We start from the raw sequence: 25,166 nt of genomic DNA on the forward strand, positions 1-25,166 counted from the left end.
TTCATAGCTAGTCCATATAACATAGTTAACTTGATAACCTAATAATAGTACGTAGTAAAGAGGAGATGGCTTTCTTGATCCTTCATGAATTTTAAACATGAAAATGGCATATAAGAATAACATACAAATCTGAAATTTATGCACATATATCCAAAAAGTCATCTAAACTTTAGCTAGAAAATAATTCTAAGCTAATAGGTACTTACTGCTCCAATTAAGTATATATTAACTCTTTTATGCAATTCATCAAACACCTTGTGTGCGTGCTTTTTTGAGTTGAACCACTTTAGTAAAGGGTTATATCAACTCACCTCAATACTCCTTGAGCCAATATGTAGACCCTAGTCCAATTGACACCAGTCAAACAATCGATTCTACAACAACCAGTGCATTTTGATCAATATTAATGTACTACACCTAATTATGAAATTTATTGATAATATAGAGGAAGAAGGGAATTAGCTATTCAATTCTTACCTATTACTACTGTAGGGTAATTGACAATAAGGGATTTTACATACCTGAGTTCAAGAATAAGTGAGTTATGAAGAACCCTAGTATTTTTCGTTGCCTGCGTGCTCGGTTTCGTGAGCAAACAGAACTTAGTGTTCTGCTTTTTTTCATGGCTTCCGCTTCCTGCTTTCACGATGGCAGTGTTTTGGTTAAGGCATGAAGTGCCTTTGTTTTTAAGTGCCTATCTTATGGGCTTTAGGCCCACCCTTTTTTTTAATTTAACTAATAATTAATGATACCCACCTTTAATAATTAATAATATTAAAATTATTAATATTTCCCTAATTGTATATCCAATTATTTAAGTGGGTGTATGTATATATATATTTCACTATAGGCAAGAAGGAAAAAAAATAAAAATAATAATAATTTAATTCTATTATTAGCGTGTCTCGAAACTTTTTTTATAAATTTGAGGAGTGTTATAGATCCAGAGTTAGTTATGTGATGAACACACTTAAGATTTTGGAATATTATCCATGCAACAACATATATGTTGACATTCATACAGTCGTAGAAGATTTCGGTATAAGTTGAAAGAAAGAATTGAGCCCAGATCATAGACAAATGATTGAATTGTCAGAAGATTTTATCATGGATATTCCGTAGTGTCCATGAAGGGCTAAAGTAATAACTAATACCATAAACCGCATATCGGGAAGTAGCTTAAGCCTACATAAAGGCTGATAAAAAAAAGGAGGAAACTAAAGAGATACATCAACGAAGTAAATCAGAAATTTGATTATTGGACCCTGAAAATTACAGAAATCGTGATTGAGAACCTTGTAGCATCACTCTTACTATCAATGTTACAAGAGAAATAATGCAGTAGCCATATTATATAGCGACTCTACGATAAAGACAGTTAGAAGTGTCCCAGCCTCATAAGAAGTCAGTTCGATGCTCCCACCGGATTGTGTATGTACCAGAGGTGCGAGTATTATAATAGAGCTTCAAGTTATGGATGTGAATTACACGTAGGTGGAAGGGAGGTCATGAAAGAGAGAGAAGATACGATGCGAGATCTTAAGGTAAGTAAGGTAAATATGAACAACGTACGAGATACTCAAAGGTAGAAGATCGTGAATAGTCCATACTTCGGATAGAAGGCTATAAGCACAAGGATCTAATAACCGGGAATGACAGCGGCATCGTCGGCGGCATGTCTTCCAGCCTATGGTTTCTAAGTATTGAGAGATCGAGTTAAGAGAATAGAGAAAAGTTGGAGACAATGTGATGTCTCACTTGATGTTCTAAAATAACACAAGGAAATTCAAGCAAGTTGAATGATGATTACGAGTAGTATAAATAGATATGTATAGGTCGCAAGCTAAAGTATAGTAAAGCGACAAAGTTTTATGACAGGATGTAAGAACGAGAAAAGGCGAGTGAGAAGGTGACGAGAATGGATTAGTCCTTAGAATTAAGCCCATGAAAACAAGAAGAGCATATGGTTTCTCTATGTTATACAAATCTTAGTATAGCCTAAATAAACTCAAAAGAGTCAAAGACGAATGGCATTTAGAAAGAATGAAATGCTGACCCGGTAATAAAATGAGGGTATAATAGTCACAAATAAAGGATGAAGTTTGGGCCTTCGTTTGAATAATGATTTGAAAAAAAGAAGATAAAGAGAAAAAGATATCGCTGACGACACAAAATTAAGATACCCCATAAGGTGAATCACATTGAGACACTATGAAATATGATTATGGAAATCACTTCAAATATTCCTCAATACAACGTAAGCCCTAGCGGTAATGTATTACGTAAGAAGTTTCAAGTATTCAAGTAAAGGATTATAGATCAACATTGAGGCGAATCAACAATGGTCAGATATAAGTTACAACGTATGACATGAGATTAGGCCATGATTCTTAAGACGAACGGTAATGAAGGGGCATTGAAGGATTGAGATTTATACCTAAAGGGTAGGCAACAAAAGTAACTGGGAACTTGGTAAGCATACCTCAGTAAAGGTAGATTGAAGAAAACATTATGGTATAGTATAACCCATGTAAATGTAGTAAAGTCATGTGAATGAGTAACCAGATCTATGAAATAAGATATGGCCATATTCGCAAGTTCTACAAAGTATCGAGCAAAGGACTTCAGTATACCTATAGAGGCCGAGAGAGGCATCCTATTAAGCCTTGTATATACAAAGTAAGGCCTATAGATTGACTAAAAGATAAAAGAAAAAAGGAAAGATGAATCGCATAAGTGCAACTACAAAGCCAGGTCCATACAGGCTGCATGACAGGAGGTAACAGAAGTTGCAAGATTAGGAAGATTTCGACCATAGGTCATGATATGAGCAAAAAGACTAAAGGGGGGAATACCCTAGAATTTGGATTTATTCACAGAGCAATTGCTTAAATGGCAAGAAGAGTATTAAGTTATTCACAAGAACTATAAGTTACGAAAATGATAAGAGCATCAGTCAACATTCGAGGACGAATGTTCCAAAAGGGGGAATGATGTTATGCCCCGCAATATTACGTCAATATTACCTTCCGCAGTATTATATTACGACGATGTTATGCTCTACAGTAATATGTTATGATTGATGTTACGTCTTGCAGTATTAAGTTACAACAATGTTGTACCCTGTAGTATTACATTACGGTGATGTTACGCTTCGCAGTAATAAGTTACGACGATGTTGCACCCTGCAATATTTTACGTTGAATTTATCGTAAGGTAATTGACATCAGTCCAAGGAAAAGATTATTTAGGGATTATAAGGATTATGCTATTTCACAAGTGATTAGTAAATTCATGAAGGTGAAAGGGGGAGCAAGTCTAAGAAAATGAATTTCATTGAAATTTCGTATTTTGGGATAAAATACGGCTCAAGCTAAAATACTCGGTATTTATGGAGTAGTACCATACAAGGTACCATATGAACATAATAGTAAGACGTATAAGGTATGTGAAAAGTGAGTAATATTTCAAGTACGTAGGAATAATTCTCAATTATGTGGGTAATTAATTAATTACCGGGTAATGAGACATTACCCAGTTAACTAATAAGTGGGTAAGATTAATAATCTTCACCCACCATTTCACGTGGCATAAAGCCACAATAGGCAAAAGATGACTCTTAAAGTCACCTTGCCAGATGGCTTTTATACCATGAATTAAGTCTTACAAGACTTTGGATAAGATAGAGAATTCTTTGTAAAAAGGCAAAAACCAATCTACCTTTGACTAGCCAAGAACGTAAGTGGAGGCATTTCATTCTAACTGAAATTGCTTCTTGGGAGTTCTTTAAAGCCCAACACAAATCTTCCAAGAATGATTAAAGCAGAAGCATTTTCATTTCGAAACAAAGCAAGGTTTCAATTTCAGAAGCAGAAAACGTTCCATTTCAAAACCAAGAACTTTGAAGCAATTCCGTCCAAGTTTTGTGGTTCTAAAGAGTACGGTGTAATCTTCGCCAAGAATATTATACGGAGTTTTTCCTACTCAGGTATGTTAAGGCCACCCCTTCTTTCTTTTGGCATGGTCCAAATTATATTGAAGAAATGAGCAAATACATAGTTTCCATAAATTACTCTATTCATAGAGTTATCAGGGATGCCTATATTCTCGATTCCCCGTGAAAAATATTGTTATTTCCTATTCATGGGTATCAGAATAACACATAGTTGAAAAAGGTTATCCGGAAGAAATATTAATATTATTATGTATTTTTCATGTATTTCATCCATTTATACATGTGCATTGACCCATGACCAGATGGCGTTATATACGCATATATATATATATATATATTATATTTATATGGGATACGGGAAAAAGGTTACGGCGTTATATACGCACCACCACTTGATTAGCTGGTATATGATGATGATGTTGCCCACAGTGGCTAAAATATGATTCAAACGACATTATATACGCGTATATATGTATGTATATATATATGTGTATGGGATATGGGAAAGGTTATGAAGTTATATACGCACCACCATCTGATCAGCTGGTATACGATGATGATTTTGCCCACAGTGGCCGATATGATATGATGGGATGCCCTCAGAGGCTGATGATGTTATGAAACATGTAACTATGCATGACATGACATTTATACGCATATGGATGATGGTAAAAGTAATTTATGATTTACAAAGTTATTCAGACTTACATGTTGAGTCATGTACTCTATATTTCTTCCCTGTCTGTTATGTACTTATTTATGTGCCTTACATACTCGGTACATTATTCGTACTAACGTTCCTTTTGCCTAGGGACGCTGTGTTTCATGCCCGCAGGTCCCGATAGACAGGTCGAGTGCCCTCCAAGTAGGCTATCAGCTCAGCGGAAGATGTTGGTGCGCTCCATTTGCTTCGGAGTTGCTCGTTTGGTTAGTATGATTTAGACGTGTATTGTTTGGTATAGCGGGACTCTGTCCTGACCTTTATGATATTTATGTATTCTTAGAGGCTTGTAGATATATGTCGTGTACATAAAAGATTGTACGGCCTTATCGGCCTATATTTTGAGTTTATAAAGATTCATGTTGGCCTATTAGGCCCGTATGTTATTTGTATATGATGATGTAATAAGAAAGATATGCTACGTTGGTACTCGGTTGAGTAAGGTACCGGGTGCCCGTCGCGGCCCATCGGTTTGGGTCGTGACACATATTCACTTGGAGGAACCACCGTTCAAAAATCAAACTCTCCGGGAACAACAGGCTCGGGCGGCGTCCTCTCCTCGAAGACACGGGCCCGTTGAGCCCCATTAAAAGCTCCACCACACTGCGGGTGTGAATCCCGTTTATCGCCATCGTCCCTCATCTCGGAGACTGACGACTCCTACCTCTCTCTGGAGGAGCACAGCCTCGCCCCATGGAATTGTCTGATACCTGCAACGACAAATCTTGTACAAAAGAAAGAGGAAAATGTCATTTCAAATATACGAAGGCCAAGGTAGGAGCAGCGTACGCGCATACCCTGGTATTTTGCTTCCCATCCGTCACGGGACACAACTCACCACCTAGGCTCATCGCAAGTTGAATGGGTCGCTAACTTCCGGACCCAGCCGGGCAGATCGAGAACTTCACCCAGCATCCATGAATTCGCTGCAAAAAAGGAAGGAGACACAATTACTCAACTAGTTTTCGCTATAAGCAAATCTAAGGGAGCACGAGACACTCTACTCACACGCGTAATTCCATCCCTCATGAAATGGCATGAGCTCCACAGGGATAACGTTAGTCGTCCGTACTCGGACGAATCGACTGACCCACTCTTGATCCCCATCTTCTTCATCATCAATAACAAAGGGCGTGGACGAACGACACTACAAGGTTAATAGGCCTCAGTGACAAAAGGGCCGGTACAGCCTGACGAGGTGGCTAAGCGTGAATTCAAGCCCAGCCTTCTCCGCAAAGAACCTCATCATCAGCACCACTCACCAAAACAACAGATGTATCTGCACCAAAGTAACCCGATACTTCAAGCAGAAATCAAGCACGACTCTATCAAGGGGGCCACATGCGAAAGGATATAGGTATACACCCAAGAATCCATTAGCAGAGTCCGTAATACTCTCCTCCGGGGAAAGCACCTGCAGCGTTATCCCCTCGCTCCATCTGCAGTAGCTCCTCACCATATCCAGATGTTCCTCCCTTATCAAAAACATAGTCTTCAGAGCGAACTCCCATGGATCCTGAACACTGGGAGTAGAACTCTCCCCTCCCTGCCGAGCCGGCCCCGAAGTAGCTGCCAGGGCTATGGTAAAATTGACAGACTAAAGCAAGGACGTGCACCAATGCTTTTTTCGCCTGAAGAGACGAAGGACCCGATGCCAAGGCATAGGGATAGCTATCCAAAATAATGATATCTCCCAAAGAAGCGAAAGTCACCCCACATATATGTGGGAAACAACAACGGTTCACCTATCCAAATTAAGCCCCGAGAGGCCAGCGGCCTCAATACAGATCTCGGGGTGGTACCCGACCCCAGAGGAATCCATCGACAAGAAGTTAGGCCTTAAGAAATCAACTGTATTGTCTCCATTCTCTAGGTAGTGCCCGACCTCGAGGATCTCCGCCAAAAAAGAAGTCAGGCTTCAGGAAGCCTTCAACGCCATCATAGAACTCGAGGCGGTACCCGATCTCATGGTTTTTCTTTCTAAAAAGAAGAGTAAGCACGCGAAGCTTCGATCATGAATGCTTTAGGAGGGCTCGAGGCATCGCCTAAGTATAGGCAACCCCTCAACGAAAGTCTATCCACTACGATTTAAAAGGCTATCTGCATCAAGTTCAAAGTAGACCCCCAGGTACCCGAAGCTGACCTTCGCTCAGGATACTACTCACGAAAGCTCCAAAACCCAGTGTACTATCTCTATGCAACTCGGAGGGCCCGACAGCCCGAGCCTATCAGACCCAATTCAGGCTTGGTCCAAGGCACGAGGATGGGCTCGGAAAAGAGCCATGTCAATCGGTAGATGATCGGAAAGAACGCTCACATCCAAATTAGATATCATCAGTCAACAACAAAGAAAAACATTCAAAGGCTTCGAAGGGCACGAGATCATGAAATAATAAGGCAAGAATCAAAAACAAAAATCAAGGAAGTATCTTCATATTCATAAATATCCATGTATAATAGCCCTTGAGGGGTCCTTACATACAATTACAAAAGCCTACAGAGTATCTCTACACAAAAATGGAGGAACGGAAGGATGTATATGTGATGAAATCCGAGAACTCGGTCCATCCTCGAAGGCCCATCTCTGGTATCAGCATCCTCGAGCGCCGCCCCCTCGAGCTCGCATCCTCGAAGGCGATTTCTTCGACTGCCATCTCCTCTAGGTTCCCAGCTCAATCCTGCGGAGGGTCCCCACCAAGGGAAAAGTTGAAGAAGAGGAAAAGGAGGGGATGTAGAGGAGGTAGAGAAAAGAGACATGGCCCGCCAGAGCCAAAGGTTGAAGATTCGGCGGGCCCCAGCCTCAACGGCCGGTGGTGCCATTTTATCCCTTAGCAAAGGAAAAACCCAAGGGATGAAGTGCCACACCCGGCCTAGGCAGGAGAGTGAGCAGCGGTGCATAGTCCGAATGACTGTCTACAAAAAGGGAGAATCGATTCCCCATCTATCACCATATCGGGCCAATGACAACAACAACAACAGACGTAACAACAACCACAGTAGCGACGTAACAGCACGGTCGTGCTCGATAAAGGGAAGCTCCGGCAGAAGGAATCAACACAGCTTACGGGAGCTCTGGCGAACGGCCTTGAGGCCGTAAGCCCCAAACATAATGTTCGAGGGTAGAGGAGGATGATAAGAAGAAATGGGCAAATGAGCCAACGAAGGTACTTGGATAGAAAAAACAACGCCAAAGCACCCCCATTTATAGTGGGTAACAACACGGGGTCATCGAGGCTTTGGAAGATTGACCGGCGGACTCAATTACTTCGTTCTTGAAGAACGAAACTGATGGCAGAGCGTTCATCTTGGAGAACGGGAATCGATAGTGCATTAAATGATGTCAAATACACAAGTCCATGGGACACCCGGTTGCCACAAAAGCTCGCGCCACAGGTTGAATCATTGGTATGACGTCACCATAAGAAGCTTGTGGAATCAGGTGTCAGAATTATTTCCCATTGCTTCATTCTGGGAAACACGGAGACTATCTGTATGCGGCAAAATTAGAGGACTTAATTTCTCGCTATCAAGCCACTTCGGAAGAATACATCGATACCCCGAAGACGTGGAGTTGCGACCGAGTCCCCTCCCTCGGGGCTCGTCGAGGCCCGACTCGAAGAAGAAATGGTCGAGGCTAGAGCAAAATGGGAAGTTCCCAAGACATACGACGAAGTCTGTAGAGCCGGCCTATCCAGAGCCTATGCCAAAGCGTCACGTCTAGCCATCCCATCTCCATACTTTACAATTAATGCATGATGTACTATACCCGGGTTCTCCTCCTATATAAAGGGAACCCACACTACTTTGTAAGACGCAGATGTTGCTCCAACTATTCTCCACATGATCAATAATATATATCTCTCACTTTCTTCTTTCTGATTGGCTCATCCTTACTAGCTCGAGGTTGCTCTTAGCATTATTAGTTTCATACTTGTTCTTCATTTATTACTTGGTATAGGCTATAAAGAGCTATATTTGATCATACCTTAACTGTTATCCCCTTCCCGACTACCCCCGATAGCTTAAGCTCGAGCTAGATATCAACCTCGAGGTCCTTCATCGACCAGTCCGAGGCTCGAGTTGCAAGCACCTCGGTTCTATTACTTTCCCACTTTAGTTCGTGTTTCTTCATTAAACTTCATACTCTTAGCATCAACTTCTCTAACAACTAGCATAAAAATAGATCATGCATTTTTAGAATCCCATTTACAAATTTAATTATTGTTACCATTTTCACGGTAAACATGTTGTAATTTCATTTCTTTCGAGTGGGCTTTGTTCCCTTAGCATATTTTGATGGTTTTACACTGATTTTGGTTACACTTGGAGCATCCGAAGGCCGATTCAAGGGGCAAGGGCATTGCGAGCTAGAGATTTGGACCGGGTAGAGGTGAGTAATGATTGTAAATGTTCTCCTGAGGGTATGAAACCCCAGATTTGCACATCGTTGTACTATATTGAGGTGATGAACACGCTAGATGACGAGCGTGGGTCGTGCACTATTGGGGTGTCACGACCCAAACCGATGGGCCTCAACGGGCACCCAGTACCTTACTCAACCAAATACCAACGTAATGCATCTTTTTTATTACATCATCATATACACGTGACATACGGGCCTAATAGGCCAACATAATCATTTATAAACTCAAAACATAGGCCGACAAGGCCGTACAATCTTTTACATACACGCCATATGTCTACAAGCCTTTAAGAAACATAAATATCATAAAGGTTGAGACAGAGTCCCACCATACCAAACAATATACGTCTAACTCATACTAACCAAACAAGCAACTCCGAAGCAAATGGAGCACAACATTCTTCCGCTGAGCTGATAGCCTACATGGAGGGCTCTCCACCTGTCTATCGGGACCTGCAGGCATGAAACGCAGCGTCCCAAGCAAAGGGACGTCAGTACGAATAATGTACTGAGTATGTAAGGCACATAAATAAATACATAAGAGACATGGAAGACATATAGAGTACATGACTCAACCTGTAAGTCTGAATAACTTTGTAAATCATAAATTACCTTTAACGTCATGCATATGCGTATGAATGTCATGTCATGCATATGTACATATTTCATAATATCATCAGCCTCTAAGGGTATCCCATCATATCATATCGACCACTGTGGGAAAAATCATCATCGTATACTAGCTGATCAGGTGGTGGTGCGTATATAACGCCATAACCTTTCCCATATCCCATATACATATATATACATACATATATACGTGTATATAACGCCATTTGAATCATATTTACATATATATGCATATATAACGCCGTTTGAATCATATTTCGGCCACTGTGGGCAACATCATCATCATATACCAGCTGATCAGGTGGTGGTGCGTATATAACGCCGTAACCGTTTCCCATATCCCATATACATATATTTACATATATATGCGTATATAACGCCATCTGGTTATGGGTCAATACACATGTATAAATGAGTGAAATGCATGAAAAAAATATAATAATCTCGATATTCCTTCCGGATAAACTTTTCCAACTGCGTATTATTCTGAGACCCATGAACAGAAAATAATAATAATCTTCATGGGGAATCAAGAATATAGACACCCCTACTATTTCTATGAATAGAGCAATTTATAGAAAACTGTGTATTTGCTCGTTTCTTCAGTATAATTTGGACCATGCCAAAAGAAAGAAGGGAGGACCTTAACATACCTGGAGTAGGAAAAAAGCCGTATAATATTCTTGGCGAGGATTGCACCGTACTCTTTTAGAACCGCAAAATTTGAACGGAATTAAGCTTCTGCTCTTGGCATTACAATGTATGAACCAAGCAAGAAACTGTTCTTGCTATTGTTTGTTTTCACGTTTTTGTCTCAATACATAATACAATGTAAATTGTTGTTGCTTTTGAAATTTCAATCAAAATTTCCTAAGGGGTGAATTTTATTTGCACAAAATGGCTTAAAATGAAGCTTTAGTTGTTTGAGATTGTGTTTCTGCTTTCCAACGTCCTTGGCATTTGCCAAGGGTAGATTATTGTTTTTGAAGCCTTTTCAAGGCATTTCCACTAAATGCTATGGATAAGACTTATGTTATGACAAGCCATCTGGCAAAATGAATTCTTAGTCATTTCAAATCTTGTGGCTTCTTGCCACGTGGGGTGGGGGTGGGATAATTTATTAATTTTTTATCCACTTATTAGTTAATCGGGTAATGTTATGTTACCCGGTAATTAATCAATTACCCATATAATTTAAAAATTACCACAAATTACTTAAAATTCTATTTATTTTCAAAATACTTCATATATACTTTATATATTATACTACCGTGGTCATATGGTACCTTGCATGGTACTAGTTTATATTTATCGTGTATGATTACTTGACCCGTATTTTATCCAAAATCGACAAACTTCGACGAAAAATCATTTTCTTTGACTTGCTTCCCCTTCCATCTTCACGAATTTACTCATCACTTGGGAAATAACATAATCCTTATAATCTCCAAATAATATTTTCCTTGGACTGATGTCAATTACCTTACGACAAATTCAACGTACAACACTACAGGGTGCAACATCGTCATAATGTAGTACTGCGAGACGTGACATCTCACTTCTCGACTCTCATTAATTTATTTATGGCATATTTTCATGTACGAAAATATGGGGTGTAACATGGGGATTGTGACTTAGTCCATCCCGAATAATTATTTTACCGCGTATTTGACTGAAAACTGTTTGCTATCATCATGTTTTAGGCTGAATGCCATAATTGGGCCTCGTGACAACTAATTGAACCCTTAGGGGATTTTTAGTGATATTTTCATCACTGTTTTGACTTTATGCTTGTACTCAGTCATGCTATATTCTACTGTCTTTATAACTCAGCCATGTTTACCCTGCTTTAACACTTAAAATGATATTTTAAACGATATTTGGGCTGAGCATTATGTTTTACTATTGTCCGAGTGGCTTGTGAGATTCTGACTGAGTAAGGCCCAGGGCCTATATTGTAAGGAAACATTGATTATGATTATGAGGCCGAGGGCCTGAGATTTGTACGCCACGATGTGGCTTATTGATATGAGGGCGAGAGCCTATGTGATTATGCTACGAGATGACTTGATATTGCGCTTGGGCTGTAAGGGGCCCCTTTAGGAGTCTGCACATCCCCAGTGAGCGCCGGTACACATTGTGATGTGAGAGATAGCCCGAGGGGCTGGTATTGTTCCATGTGTTGCCCGAGGGGTTGATTCTATTGGTATTGTGCCCGAGGGGCGGTTCTTTATTTGTTTATCTTTCCTAGTTTCCTTTCCTTTACTTGCTTAACTATTAAAAGTGCATTCCAAAGAAGTTTTAACTAAACTAAAGTGACTTTACCTATTTTCCACTATTTCATTGCTTTCACTGGCTTTTACTACTTTTTTATAGTCTGTTGATATGCCCTTACGTGGTTTCGTATTACTCAATCTGCATTTATTATTATTACTCACTGAGTTGGAGTACTCACTTTACTCCCTGCACCCCGTGTGCAGATTCAGGCGCATCAGGTCCTGCTTGCGAGGGTTGAGAGTTGTCCTGCAGTTTCCGGAGATTCACTAGGTAGCTGCCCGACGATTCACAGCCTATTGCTTCTCCCTCTATCTTATTTACTTTTGTTTTAGTTATGTAATAGTGCAGTAGACTCGTTCAGACTTGTAGTATTATTTTAGATACTCATGACTGGTGACACCCCGATGTCGGGCTATGTCTTTCTTTTTCCGCAAACTGTATTAATTACCTTATTTTGGGATTTGTTGCTATGATTAAGACTTAGTTCAATTATTTACTTGCTTAAAATTGAATTGGGAGTGTGTTGGCTGGCCTTGTCTTCACGAGTGGCGCCATCACGACCAGGTCCGGGTTTTCGGTCGTGACAAGCTGGTATCAGAGCCTAGGTTACATAGATCTCACGAGTCATGAGCATAGAGTATTGCGGATCGGTATGGAGATGTCTGTATTTATCCTTGAGAAGCTGCAGAACCTTTAGGAGAAACATCATATTCTTGAAATTCTTGTCGTGCGAATTTGTTAGTCCAAGTACTAAACATCTATTATTCTACTCTCTCATAGATGGCGAGGACATGCGCTATCGGTTAGGATGGACGACCACCAGTACCACCAGCTGTGGCCACTAGAGGCTGATGGCGCGGTCGTGGTCGCGGTAGAGGCAGGGGTGTTGCCCGCACAACAGCTAGGGCAGCACCTGCAGATCCACCAGCCGCCCTAGTTCAGGATCACGTCCCAGTTGTAGACGCTCCAGCAACACCAACTCAGGCACCAGCTTTGCTCATTGTGATTCCGGGTCTTCGGGAGGCCTTGGCTCAGATTCTATTGGTATGCACTGGCTTAGCTCAGGCGATTTCAGTTACTACAGCCGCAGCTACTTCTCAGGCCGGGGGAGGCACTCAGACTCTCGCCGCTCGCACACCTGAGCAGGTCATGCAGGGACTTCAGTCATCGGGGGCACATCTAGCCCATCCGATTACAGTTGCTCAGGACTATGTAGTTCCTGCCATGCCAGAGGACGAGCATCGTAGGTTGGAGAGGTTTGGTAGACTTCAGCCTCCGACCTTCAGTGGTGCAGAGGGCGAGGATGCCTAGGGTTTCTTGGATAAGTGTTAGAGGATGCTTCGTACAATGGATATTCTGGAGACCAGCGGGGTCGCTTTCACTACTTATCAGTTTTCTGAAGATTCCTTCACTTGGTGGGAGGCTTTTGAGAGGCGTAGGCCTTTTGGTGCAGCACCCTGCAGCAGTTCTCCGTTCTCTTTTTGGAGAAGTATATGCAACAGTCTCGTAGGAAGGAGCTACACAGGCAGTTCGAGTGGTTGCGTCAGGGAGAGATGACTGTGATGTAGTATGAGATGAGGTTCTCTGAGTTAGCTCGTCATGCTATTTGGTTGGTTCTGACAGATAGAGAGAGGATTAGGAGGTTTGTTGATGGCCTCACTTATCAGCTTCGTATTCTCATGTCCAGAGAGAGGGTAACTGGTCCTACTTTTGAGGAGGTTGTAGACATTGCTCAAGAGATTGAGTCAGTTCGTCACCAGGAGCGAGAGGATAGGGAGGCCAAGAGGCCTCGAGGATCTGGTAGTTATAGTGGTGCTCCTTCGAGAGGTCAGTTTCAGCACGGTAGAGGCTATCCATTCAGGCATGCTCAGCTAGCTCGCCCAGGTTATTGTGGCGCATCATCGGGTCATGATTCTCACAGTTCTCATCAGGGCCAGTCATCACTTAGTGCCCTTCCAGCTCAGAGTTTGTCTCGTGCTCCATCAATTCAGGGCTCTTCTATGCCAGGTGCATCTGCTAGTCATTCTGATGATAGGGGTTCCCTTCAGTCCCCTTCTCTAGCACTCGAGAGTTGCTATGAGTATGGAGAGATGGGTCATATGTGGAGGCATTGTCCTCATCGTCTTGTGGGTTCATCTCAGCAGAGGAGCCAACCATCGGCTTCAGCACCAGTTACTTCACCACTACCCGCCCAGTCAGCTAGAGGTGGAGGTCAGTCAGCTAGGGGTCGCCCTAGAGGGGGAGGTCGATCAGGTGGCGGTCAGGCCCATTTCTATGCACTTCCAGCTAGAACCGATGCTATTGCTTCCAATGTTGTTATTGCAGGTATTGTCTCAATCTACCACAAATATGCTTCTGTGTTATTTGATCCCGGTTCCACCTTTTCTTATGTGTCATCATACTTTGCTCGTTATTTGGATACGCCCCGTGAGTCTCTTGTTTCACCTATTCATGTATCTACCCTGGTGGGCGATATTGTTGGTGTAGACCATGTGTACTGATCGTGTGTGGTAACTATTGGAGGTATGGAGACCCGAGTGGATCTTTTACTATTATGTATGGTGGATTTCGATGTCATTTTGGGCATAGATTAGCTATCTCCATGTCGTGATATTCTGTACTGTCATGCCAAGACAGTCACATTGGCTATACCGGGTGTACCATGGATTGAGTGGCCGGGTTTGACTGATTATGTTCCCAGTAGAGTAATCTCATTCTTGAAGGCCCAACATATGGTTGGGAAGGGTTGTCTTTCGTATCTAGCCTTTGTGTGGGATGTCAGTGCAGAGACTCTCAGTATTGATTCTGTTCCAGTTGTGAGGGATTTACCCGATGTTTTTCCTGCAGACCTGCTAGGCATGCCACCAGACAAAGATATTGACTTTGGTATTGACCTGGTGCCGGGCCCTCAGCCCATTTCTAGTTCACCGTATCGTATGGCACCAGCGGAGTTGAAGGAGTTAAATGAGCAGCTTCAGCAACTCCTTGATAAGGGGTTCATTCGGCCTAGTGTGTCACCTTAGGGTGCGCTGGTTCTATTTGTGAAGAAGAAGGATGGCACTATGAGGATATGCATTGATTATATGCAGTTGAATAAAGTAACAGTTAAGAACAAGTATCCTTTGCCTCGCCTTGATAATTTATTCGACCGGCTTTAGGGAGCGAGAGTGTTCTCCAAGATTGATCTCCATTCAGGTTATCACCAGTTGAAGATCAGGGACTCAGATATTCTTAAGACAGCTTTCAGGATCGGATATGGTCATTATGAGTTCTTGGTGATGCCTTTTGGGCTGACCAATGCCCAACAACGTCCATGCATTTGATGAACAGTGTGTTCCGGCCTTATCTCGACTCGTTTTTCATAGTCTTTATTGATGATATTTTGGTGTATTCGCGTAGTCAGGAGGAGCACGCGGTGCATTTGAGAGTTGTGTTGCAGAGATTGAGGGAGGAGAAACTTTATGCAAAATTCTCCAAGGGTGAATTTTGGCTTGGTTTAGTGGCTTTCTTGGGGCATGTGGTGTCCAACGAGGGTATTCAGGTTGATCTGAAGAAGATAGAGGCTGTTCAAAGTTATCCCAGACTGTCCCCAGCCACAGAGATTCACAGCTTTCTTGGTTTGGCAGGTTATTATCACCGGTTTGTTCAGGGATTCTCATCTATCACATTGCCCATGACCAAGTTGACTCAGAAGGGTGCTTCATTTGTATGGTTGGATGAGTGTGAGGAGAGCTTTCAGAAGCTCAAGACAACCTTGACCATGACTCCAATGTGAGTTTTGCCATCAGCTTCAGGTTCATATATCGTGTATTGTGATGCTTCAAGAGTTGGTATTGGGTGTGTATTGATGTAGGAGAGTAAAGTTATTGCTTATGCTTCTCATCAATTGAAGCCCCATGAGAAGAACTGCCCCGTTCATGATTTGGAGTTGGCTGCCATTGTTCACGCATTGAAGATTTGGAGGCATTACTTGTATGGTGTGTTTTGTGAGGTGTTTACTAATCATCGTAGCCTCCAGCACTTTTTCAAACAGAAGGATCTCAATTTGAGGTAGCGGAGATGGTTGGAGTTGTTAAAGGATTATGATATCACTATATTTTACCATCTGGGGAAGGCCAATGTGGTGGCTGATGCTTTCAGCCGAAAGGCGGTGAGTATGGAGAGTTTGGCATATATCCAGTTGGGGAGAGACCTCTTGCAGTTGATGTTTAGGCCTTGGCCAATCGGTTCGTGAGGTTAGATATTTCAGAGCCCAGTCGGGTATTAGCTTGTGCGGTTTCTCGGTCTTCCTTATATGATCGCATCAGAGAGCGCCAGTATGATGATTCGCATTTGCTTGTCCTTAAGGATAAAGTTCAGCACAATGATGCTAGAGATGTGGCTATTGGTGATGATGGGGTGTTGAGGATGCAGGGCCATATTTGTTTGCCCAATGTGGATGGGCTTCGGGAGTTGATTCTGGAGGAAGCCCATAGCTCACGGTATTCCATTCATCTGGGTGCCGTGAAGATGTATTAGGATCTGAGATAACATTATTGGTGGAGAAGAATGAAGAAAGACATTGTAGGATTTGTGGCTTGGTGTCTCAATTGTCAGCAGGTCAAATTTGAGCATTAGAGACTGGGTGGCTTGCTTCAGCGGATGGATATTCCAGAGTGGAAGTGGGAGCGGATCACTATGGACTTTGTAGTTGGACTTCCATGGACTTTGAAGAAATTCGATGCTATTTGGGTGATTGTGGATTAGCTGACCAAGTTCGCGCACTTTATTCCGGTGTACTACCTATTCTTAAGAGCGGTTGACAGAGATCTATATCCGGGAGATTGTTCATTTGCATGGTGTCCCAATTTCCATCATTTCAGATAGGGGCACTTAGTTTACTTCGCAGTTTTGGAGGTCTGTGGAGCGAGAGTTGGGTACTCAAGTTGAGTTGAGCACAATTTTTCACCCTCAGATGGACAGACAGTCCGAGCGCACTATTCAGATATTGGAGGACATGTTGCGTGCTTGTGTCATTGATTTCGAAGGGTCATGGGATCAGTTTCTCCCACTTGCAGAGTTTGCTTATAACAACAGCTACTAGTCGAGTATTTAGATAGCTCTATATGAGGCTTTGTATGGGAGGCGGTGTAGATCCCTAGTTGGTTGGTTTGAGTCGGGTGAGGCTAGGCTATTGGGGACAGACTTGGTGCAAGATGCTTTAGAAAAGGTGAAGGTAATTTAGGAGAGGCTTTGTACAGCGCAGTCGAGACAAAAGAGTTATGATGACAGGAAGGTTCGGGACGTGTCCTACATGGTTGGTGAGAAGGTTCTATTGAAGGTTTTACCCATGAAGGGTGTTATGAGGTTTGGGAAGAAGGGTAAATTGAGTCCTCGGTTCTTTGGGCCTTTTGAGGTGCTTCGGAGGATTGGGGAGGTGGCTTATGAGCTTGCTTTTCCACCCAACTTGTCGAGTGTGCATCTAGTATTTCATGTTTCTATGCTCCGAAAGTATATTGGGGATCCGTCTCATGTTTTGTATTTCAGCACGGTTCAATTGGATGGTGATTTGACTTATGATATGGGGCCATCAGCTATTTTGGAGCGTTAGGTTCGAAAGTTGAGATCAAAGTATATAACTTCAGTGAAAGTGCAGTGGAGAGGTCGGCCCATGGAGGAGGCTACCTGGGAAACCGAAAGGGAGATGCGGAGCAGATATCCTCACCTGTTTGAAACTTCAGGTATGTTTCTTGACTCGTTCGAGGACGAACGTTTGTTTAAGAGGGGGAGGATGTGACGACCTGGCCAGTCGTCTCATGAGTTACTGCTCCATTTCCCCCATTTCTACTTCTTATTGCTTTGTTTATCGGTTCTATGAGTGCTCGGGTTGGTTGGCTTGGGTTCGGAAAGGATTTGGTAAGGTTTGAGACACTTAGTCTCTTTTGAGGAAGCTTAAGTTGAAAAAGTCAACAGAATATTGACTTATGTGTTAGAGGGCTCAGATGTGAGTTCCGATGGTTTGGATAGCTTCGGGAGGTGATTTGGGACTTAGGAGCGTGATCGGAATGTGTTTTGGAGGTCCGAAGTAGATTTAGGCTTGAATTGGCGAAATTGGATTTTTGGCGTTTTCCGGTTAATAGGTGAGATTTTGATATAGGGGTCAAAATCAAATTCCGAGAGTTGCAGTAGTTCTATTGTGTCATTTGGGATATGTGTGCAAAATTTCAGGTCTTTCGGACGTGTTTTGGTTGGGTTTTGATCAAAAGTGTAATTTAGAAGATTTTGGAATTCTTAGGCTTGAATCCGATGCGAATTTGGTATTTTGATGTTGTTTTGAGAGTTCCGAAGGTTGGAACAAGTTTGAATGATATTATGGGATATGTTGGCATGTTTGGTTGAGGTCCCGGTGGCCTCGGGTGGGTTTCGGTGGTCAATCAGACCATTTCATGTTTTGGAAAAATGCAGAAAACTGTCGTTGAGTGTTGCAGAGAAATGACCTTCGCGTTCGCGAGTAGGCCCTCGAGTTTGCGAAGGGTTAGTTGTTGAGGCTGAGGATTTAGCCTTCGCGTTCGCAAGGAAGGGAGCGCGTTTGTGAAGGTTGGGCTAAGGAGCCATTGCGTTCGCGTAAGAGAAAAATTTGGTCAAAGTTAGATTGTGCTTCGCGAACGCGAGGTGTTGACGCGTTCGCGAAGAAGGTTTGGAGGCCTGGGCAGAATGCTTAAATTGTCATCTTGTCTGCGATTTTAGGTTAACTTCCACCATATTTGAGCGATTTTGGAGCTTTTTGAAAAGGATTGAAGAGGGATTCAAGGGGGAACACTTGGAGGTAAGACTTATGGACCTAATACTCGATTCTAATGTGAATTCTACCTAATTAATCATAGAATTTAAGCCTAATATTGAAGAACTAGGGCTTGTAATTGGAGACCTAGAATTTTGGATTTGAGGGGTCATTTTTGGTTGGATTTTGATGCTTTTGGTATGAATGAATTCAGAGAGTGATAAGGAGTTCATTGATGTAAATTTTATCGGAATCCGAGACGTGGGCCCGGGGGTCGGGTTTGGCCATTTTCGGGATTTGTGTTATAATTTGATTTCTTTCAAGTGGGCTTTGTTCCCTTAGCATATTTTGATGGTTTTCCATTGATTTTGGTTAGATTTGGAGCATCCGGGGGCCGATTCGAGGGGCAAGGGCATCGCGAGCTAGAGATTTGGACCGGGTAGAGGTGAGTAATGATTGTAAATGTTGTCCTGAGAGTATGAAACCCCGGATTTGCGCATCGTTGTACCATATTGAGGTGACACACACGCTAGATGACGGGCGTGGGGTCATGCACTGTTGGGGATTGTGACTTAGTCCATCCCGAATGATTATTTTATCGCGTATTTGACTGAAAACTATTTGCTATCATCATGTTTTGGGCTGAATGCCATAATTGGGTCTCGTGCCAACTATTTGAACCCTTAGGGGATTTTTACTGATATTTTCCTTACTATTTTGACTTTATACTTGTACACAGTCATGCTATATTCTATTGTCTTCATAACTCAGCCATGTTTACCCTACTTTAACACTTAAAATAATATTTTAAATGATATTTGGGCTGAGCATCATGTTTTATTGTTGCCTGAGTGGCTTGTGAGATTCTGACTGAGTAAGGCCGAGGGCCTATGTTGTGAGAAAACACTGGTTATGATTATAAGGCCGAGGGCCTGAGATTTGTATGCCACGAGGTGACTTGTTGATATGAGGCCGAGAGCCTATGTGATTATGCCACGAGATGGCTTGATATTGCGCTTGGGCCATAAGGGGCCCCTCCAGGAGTCTGCACACCCCTAGTGAGCGCGAGTACCCGTTGTGACATGAGAGATAGCCCGAGGGGCTGGTATTATTCCATGTGTTGCCCGAGGGGCTAATTCTATTGGTATTGTGCCCGAGGGGCGGTTCTTTATGTGTTTATCTTTCCTAGTTGCCTGTCATTTATTTGCTTAACTGTTAAAAAGGCATTCCAAAGAAGTTTTAACTGAACTAAAGTGACTTTACCTATTTTCCATTATTTTATTTCTTTCACTGGCTTTTACCGCTTCTTTATAGTATGTTGATATGCCCTTACGTGGTTTCTTATTACTCAATCTGCATTTATTATTATTACTCACTGAGTTGGAGTACTCACTTTACTCCCTGCATCCCGTGTACAGATTCAGGCGCATCAGGTCCTGCTTGCGAGGGTTGAGAGCTGTCCAGCAGATTTCGGAGATTCACTAGATAACTGCCCGGCGATTCGCAGCCCAGTGCTTCTCCCTCTATCTTATTTCCTTCTATTTTAGTTATGTAATAGTGGGGTAGACTCGTTTAGACTTGTAGTATTATTTTAGATGCTCATGACTGGTGACACCCCGATGTTGGGCTATGTCTTTCTTTTTCCGCAAACTGTATTAATTACCTTCTTTTGGGATTTGTTGCTATGATTAAGACTTAGTTCTATTATTTAATTGCTTAAAATTGAATTAGGAGTGTGTCGGCTGGCCTTGTCTTCACGAGATGCGCTATCATGACCGGGTCCGGGTTTAGGGTCGTGACACCAACATCAGTTCTTTGTAGTATTCCTGCTGACAGGGATCATTAAACCACTCTTGAAAATCATATTGATCTTAATTCTATACCTAAAAATAAATATGACAATGAGTGTATAAGCTGTTAGACAACTTATAAGAATAATAAAATATACATAATCATTACTCACATAGTATTTGCAGATCTAACGCCTGCGACCGGAATTGGAGTGGCCCCTTGAGCACCCTAAAATTGTATGCTTTCTATAGTAGCATATGGGGACATCATCACGAGGTAACATTGACTGTTGCAGTGGGTACGGCATTAAAGTGGAAAGACCAAGCATTGTAAAAATAAGTTTCTTATAGATCAAGTGTTACTTAGAGACCGTAAAAGACCTCTTAAATAATTTTGTATGCAACAACCTGTGATGAGAGATTATAACTATCAGACGGATTATGATTTATAGTCAACCAAGAAGGATGTTTATTACACGACAAGTATTTACCAAGGATGTCTATTAACAACAGCTCTCAAGCTTCTCAAATATTTTGAATTTTCTTATCAACTCATAGAATTGATTGTGTTTATATTAATCCTTTTAATTAATTCAAAGGATGGTGTCCATATTCATCACACCTACGTAACCAATAAAATCAGTGATTGTCATTTAACTCATACATGGTAGAGCAATAAATATAATATTTTATGGATATATAAAGAGATTGATTGTAAACAGTTGGTATATAGACTCATGTTGTAACAACAATCAAATAACTTGATCTGTAGATCAACACGAGACAACATTCGCCCTCTCTAGAAGAGCAGCACCACATGCATTTTACTTCTTATAAAAACTCATTATAAAATGCAAAAACATAAAGACAGTAAGAAAAAGCAAAAGAGAAATTTAGAGATACAATAATGTTATATTATCCTTTATTGAAGGATTTCTTGTGTCGAACCTTGAGGACAAGGTTCTTATTGAGGACGGGGTAATGTTATGATAGAAAATGAAGCTGGGCTTTAGATAGATGTTGGGCCAGATGAGAATGCAAGTATTGGGCCGGTCTGGGAAAGCAAGAGAACAACAAGGCCTCTCCAAAGACTATTAGTTAAATAGCAGAGTATACGGGCATTATGAGGGGAAGCTGAATTTGTTAGAAACTTATCCTCTCTCTGGTCTATTTATCCCTCATCTCTATTTCTTCTGTGAATCTGCCTCCCCCCCCCCCCCCCCCGCCATCCTTTCTTTCTGTCACTGTCCTCATTTATGTTAAAGTCTATCTTTGTATTCTCTAATTCTATGTGCTGAGTTTCCATTAATGGAAGATCAATCATAATTCATATTTGTAGTTGTGTTCTTTGAGAAGTTCATAACATTGGTGCTTTCATCGATTTGGACTCCAATGGCAGTGGTGATACTGGATAAGTTCAGCAATGGCAACCCAGAGGGCTGAGTTTATCGGGCGGAGCGTTACTTCAAATTTCTGGGTTTCTCCGAAGAAGATTGGTTACCTCTTCCATATTTTTACCTGGAAGGTGATGCCCTCAATTGGTTTGATTGGCTCTTTCGCAACAAACAATTCTATGATTGGAACCATTTCAAGGAGAAATTGTTTTTGCGATTTCGGAAACTACCTGTCATAGATTCGAAGAGGAGGCTTGCCGATTCATCCTTGGCGTATCATAGCTACATTAGCCACTCTACTTTGAATTCGTCTAAGACTCAGGTATCTCCTTTAGCTGATTTACGCCATAATTCCAACTTCTATGAGTTAGAATCTGCATTCAAAGTTGGTAACTCAGAGGCCAAGCATGTGTTTGATGAAATGTCACATGGACTTTTCGCCAGAACAGAAGAGGAATATTCTTTTGTTACAACAACGTGCCAAAGCACAGAAACAAATGCTTATGTCTCTCACTTTGTACCCGAGTTGGACGATTATCAGTCACCTAAGGTGTTCGACGCAATGTTATATAGCTGCTGCCCCAATTTACTGGTCGACGCACAATCAGATGCTCCAATCGACATACCTGATTTAGAAGCTACAGGTCCTACAAGCAGCGAAGTCCAACAGTTTGATAAAAGTGTTCATAGAGATATGTCAGAGAGGTATGTTACTGCATCTTCTCTTGATCGTGGCTCTAGTGAACAACACATTAATTGTGAGACCTGGGATGACCTATATCTTGCTGATTTTTTTATGGAGCGTGAGACTATTGTTAATCTATATCTTGCTAACTTTTTTACGGAGAATGAGGATGAGATTCCACCAGGTGAAATGCCTTCGAATGAAACAATACTTGATGTTGAGCATGGAAAAGATGAAGGTATTCTAATGATGGTGAGTGTACCACATATTGCTTTCTCAATGAAATTCGACAACACTTGTAAGGATTATTCGACCATAGTTGTGGTCAATTTCAAGGTAATTCCAGAGAAATCATCTTGTCGTACTAATACCACTTTTATTGACCAACTTCTTTCGACTCAATTTCCATTTAATCCAGGAATACATTTCAAGTCCAAGTATCAAATGGGTTATACAGTGAATATGGAGACACTGCCATTGATGGGATCTACTTGCATGTTTTTCTTCTTCGTATATGCTAACCCTATGACTCATGTGTGGGATTCCATAGGGCACTCGTTGCATCATCATTATTGCGCTCGCTATTTTACTAGGCCAACAACTGACTTTAATGCTCCACATCTTGGTTTAGTTCTAAATGTTGCTGGACAATTTCACAGAGAAGGAACTGCACAAGTCCTTCAAATTGTCATAGCTGGGAAAACGGGGGTAAATCCGAGAGCCCAAGTTACTTTTGAAATGCATGTAGTCTTCGATCCGGGAGGAGGCCCTTTGGATGTACCAATTCTTGAAGCCAGAGATGGTGTCTTTGAAGCAACCTTAAATGCCATAGCTACGCTATTTATATACAATGCACCTCTCTCTGTTGACACCCTTGATCTTCAAGATTGGAAAACAAGTAGTTCATGAATTTACCAAGTTAGAATATGGCTTGTCATATTTTGGTTTTTATTCCCTTATTGAATCACATTCTATAGGTAGCATTAGAGTTAATGGTGCACTAGGTGAGTTGCGGAGAAAAATAAAAGGGAGTAGAAATATTGACTCCACTGATTGTTTGGGGATGTTTGAAACTCTAGAGCTTCGTCCTGAATTTAATGGCGTAGTTGAGTCTATGGAGGGGCGTTTCAGCACTTTGAGTAGGAGAACAAATGAACAGCTAATTACAATGGACCTATGGGTTGACATACTGGAGAAAAAGGGCAGCCACAGAAACTGCCCAGCATTTGTTGCCTTGCTAGAAGCACAGCGTGCCCTTGTTATAGAGGGGGTTCTTGTTCTCCTTCCTACATGTGATAGAGATGAGCTCGCCATAGAAATATGTATAGCAAGTTTCGTGTTAGTTATTGATGCCGCTGCAGTAAATATCATTTTCCGCACTAGGGTTGCTGGCACACATGGGGCTGCTGATTTCTTTTTGATATGCAAGTGGACTGTCCAGCTAGGCCTTATACATGTGAATGTTTATCTAGCTACAACTAGTTTACCATTATCCTTTATTGAAGGATTTCTTGTGTCGAACCTTGAGGACAAGGTTCTTATTGAGGACGGGGTAATGTTATGATAGAAAATGAAGCTGGGCTTTAGATAGATGTTGGGCCAGATGAGAATGCAAGTATTGGGCCGGTCTGGGAAAGCAAGAGAACAACAAGGCCTCTCCAAAGACTATTAGTTAAATAGCAGAGTATACGGGCATTATGAGGGGAAGCTGAATTTGTTAGAAACATATCCTCTCTCTGGTCTATTTATCCCTCATCTCTATTTCATCTGTGAATCTGCCTCCCCCCTTATCCTTTCTTTCTGTCACTGTCCTCATTTATGTTAAAGTCTATCTTTGTATTCTCTAATTCTATGTACTGAGTTTCCATTAATGGAAGATCAATCATAATTCATATTTGTAGTTATGTTCTTTGAGAAGTTCATAACAGTCATAATTCAAAAATACAAAAGAACAATATCACAGTTAATAATTCGAAACATGAACTTAAAATGTACAAGGCTAGAGATGAATGAGTGCAAAGTTGTATTGATTCTATTATAATGGTCTACTCTTTATATAACTGATGGAGATACAAATCCTAGAATTAGAGGTAAGGTAAATAAAATGTATTAAATTATAAAGCTATATTTATAATGCTATCATAATACAATCAATAAAATCACAGTTCTGGCGAGCATATGAAAACTTACAATAATCGACCATATGTTTATTACAGAACTTAGGTTGCGATAGCTACGGTAATTGAATAAACAGAGCCCAAAAGTATATAAATTGGGACCAATATCAATTCTCGATAAGAACATCTAATTTTACAAACCCACCTACATATAACAGCAACACATACATTTCACTTGAAACAACTTATTCTTTTAACCCAAAATTACACTTCTAATAAAAAGTAAAAGATGAATTTGATATTACCTAAAAATTATTAAAATCGAAAAAACTATACAATACTAAGGTCTATGTAGACACGAAAGAGTTAATCGTGTCCTGCTTTTGGTCCGCAATCGATGTTTGGTACAACTGG

General features: G+C 41.4%; 1 protein-coding gene across 3 annotated transcripts; it reads left to right on the plus strand.

Moving 5' to 3' along the window:
• Window positions 1-21,660: 21,660 nt before the first annotated feature.
• On the plus strand, window positions 21,661-24,539 carry LOC107806402 (uncharacterized). 3 transcript variants are annotated; one of them, XM_016630551.2, is made up of 2 exons: window positions 21,661-22,272; window positions 22,395-24,539. In XM_016630551.2, exon 2 carries the CDS (start codon window positions 22,513-22,515, stop codon window positions 23,542-23,544), a length of 1,032 nt encoding a protein of 343 aa, XP_016486037.2. In that variant the 5' UTR covers window positions 21,661-22,272; window positions 22,395-22,512; the 3' UTR covers window positions 23,545-24,539. The 3 variants fall into 3 exon arrangements, with proteins under 3 accessions (XP_016486037.2, XP_016486039.1, XP_016486038.2); XM_016630553.2 differs by having other exon boundaries at window positions 21,678-22,971; window positions 23,054-24,539; XM_016630552.2 differs by having other exon boundaries at window positions 21,680-22,272; window positions 22,400-24,539.
• Window positions 24,540-25,166: the final 627 nt, after the last annotated feature.

This window comes from Nicotiana tabacum, chromosome 18 (genome assembly GCF_000715075.1).
Source record: "Nicotiana tabacum cultivar K326 chromosome 18, ASM71507v2, whole genome shotgun sequence".
Classification (NCBI taxonomy): domain Eukaryota; kingdom Viridiplantae; phylum Streptophyta; class Magnoliopsida; order Solanales; family Solanaceae; genus Nicotiana; species Nicotiana tabacum.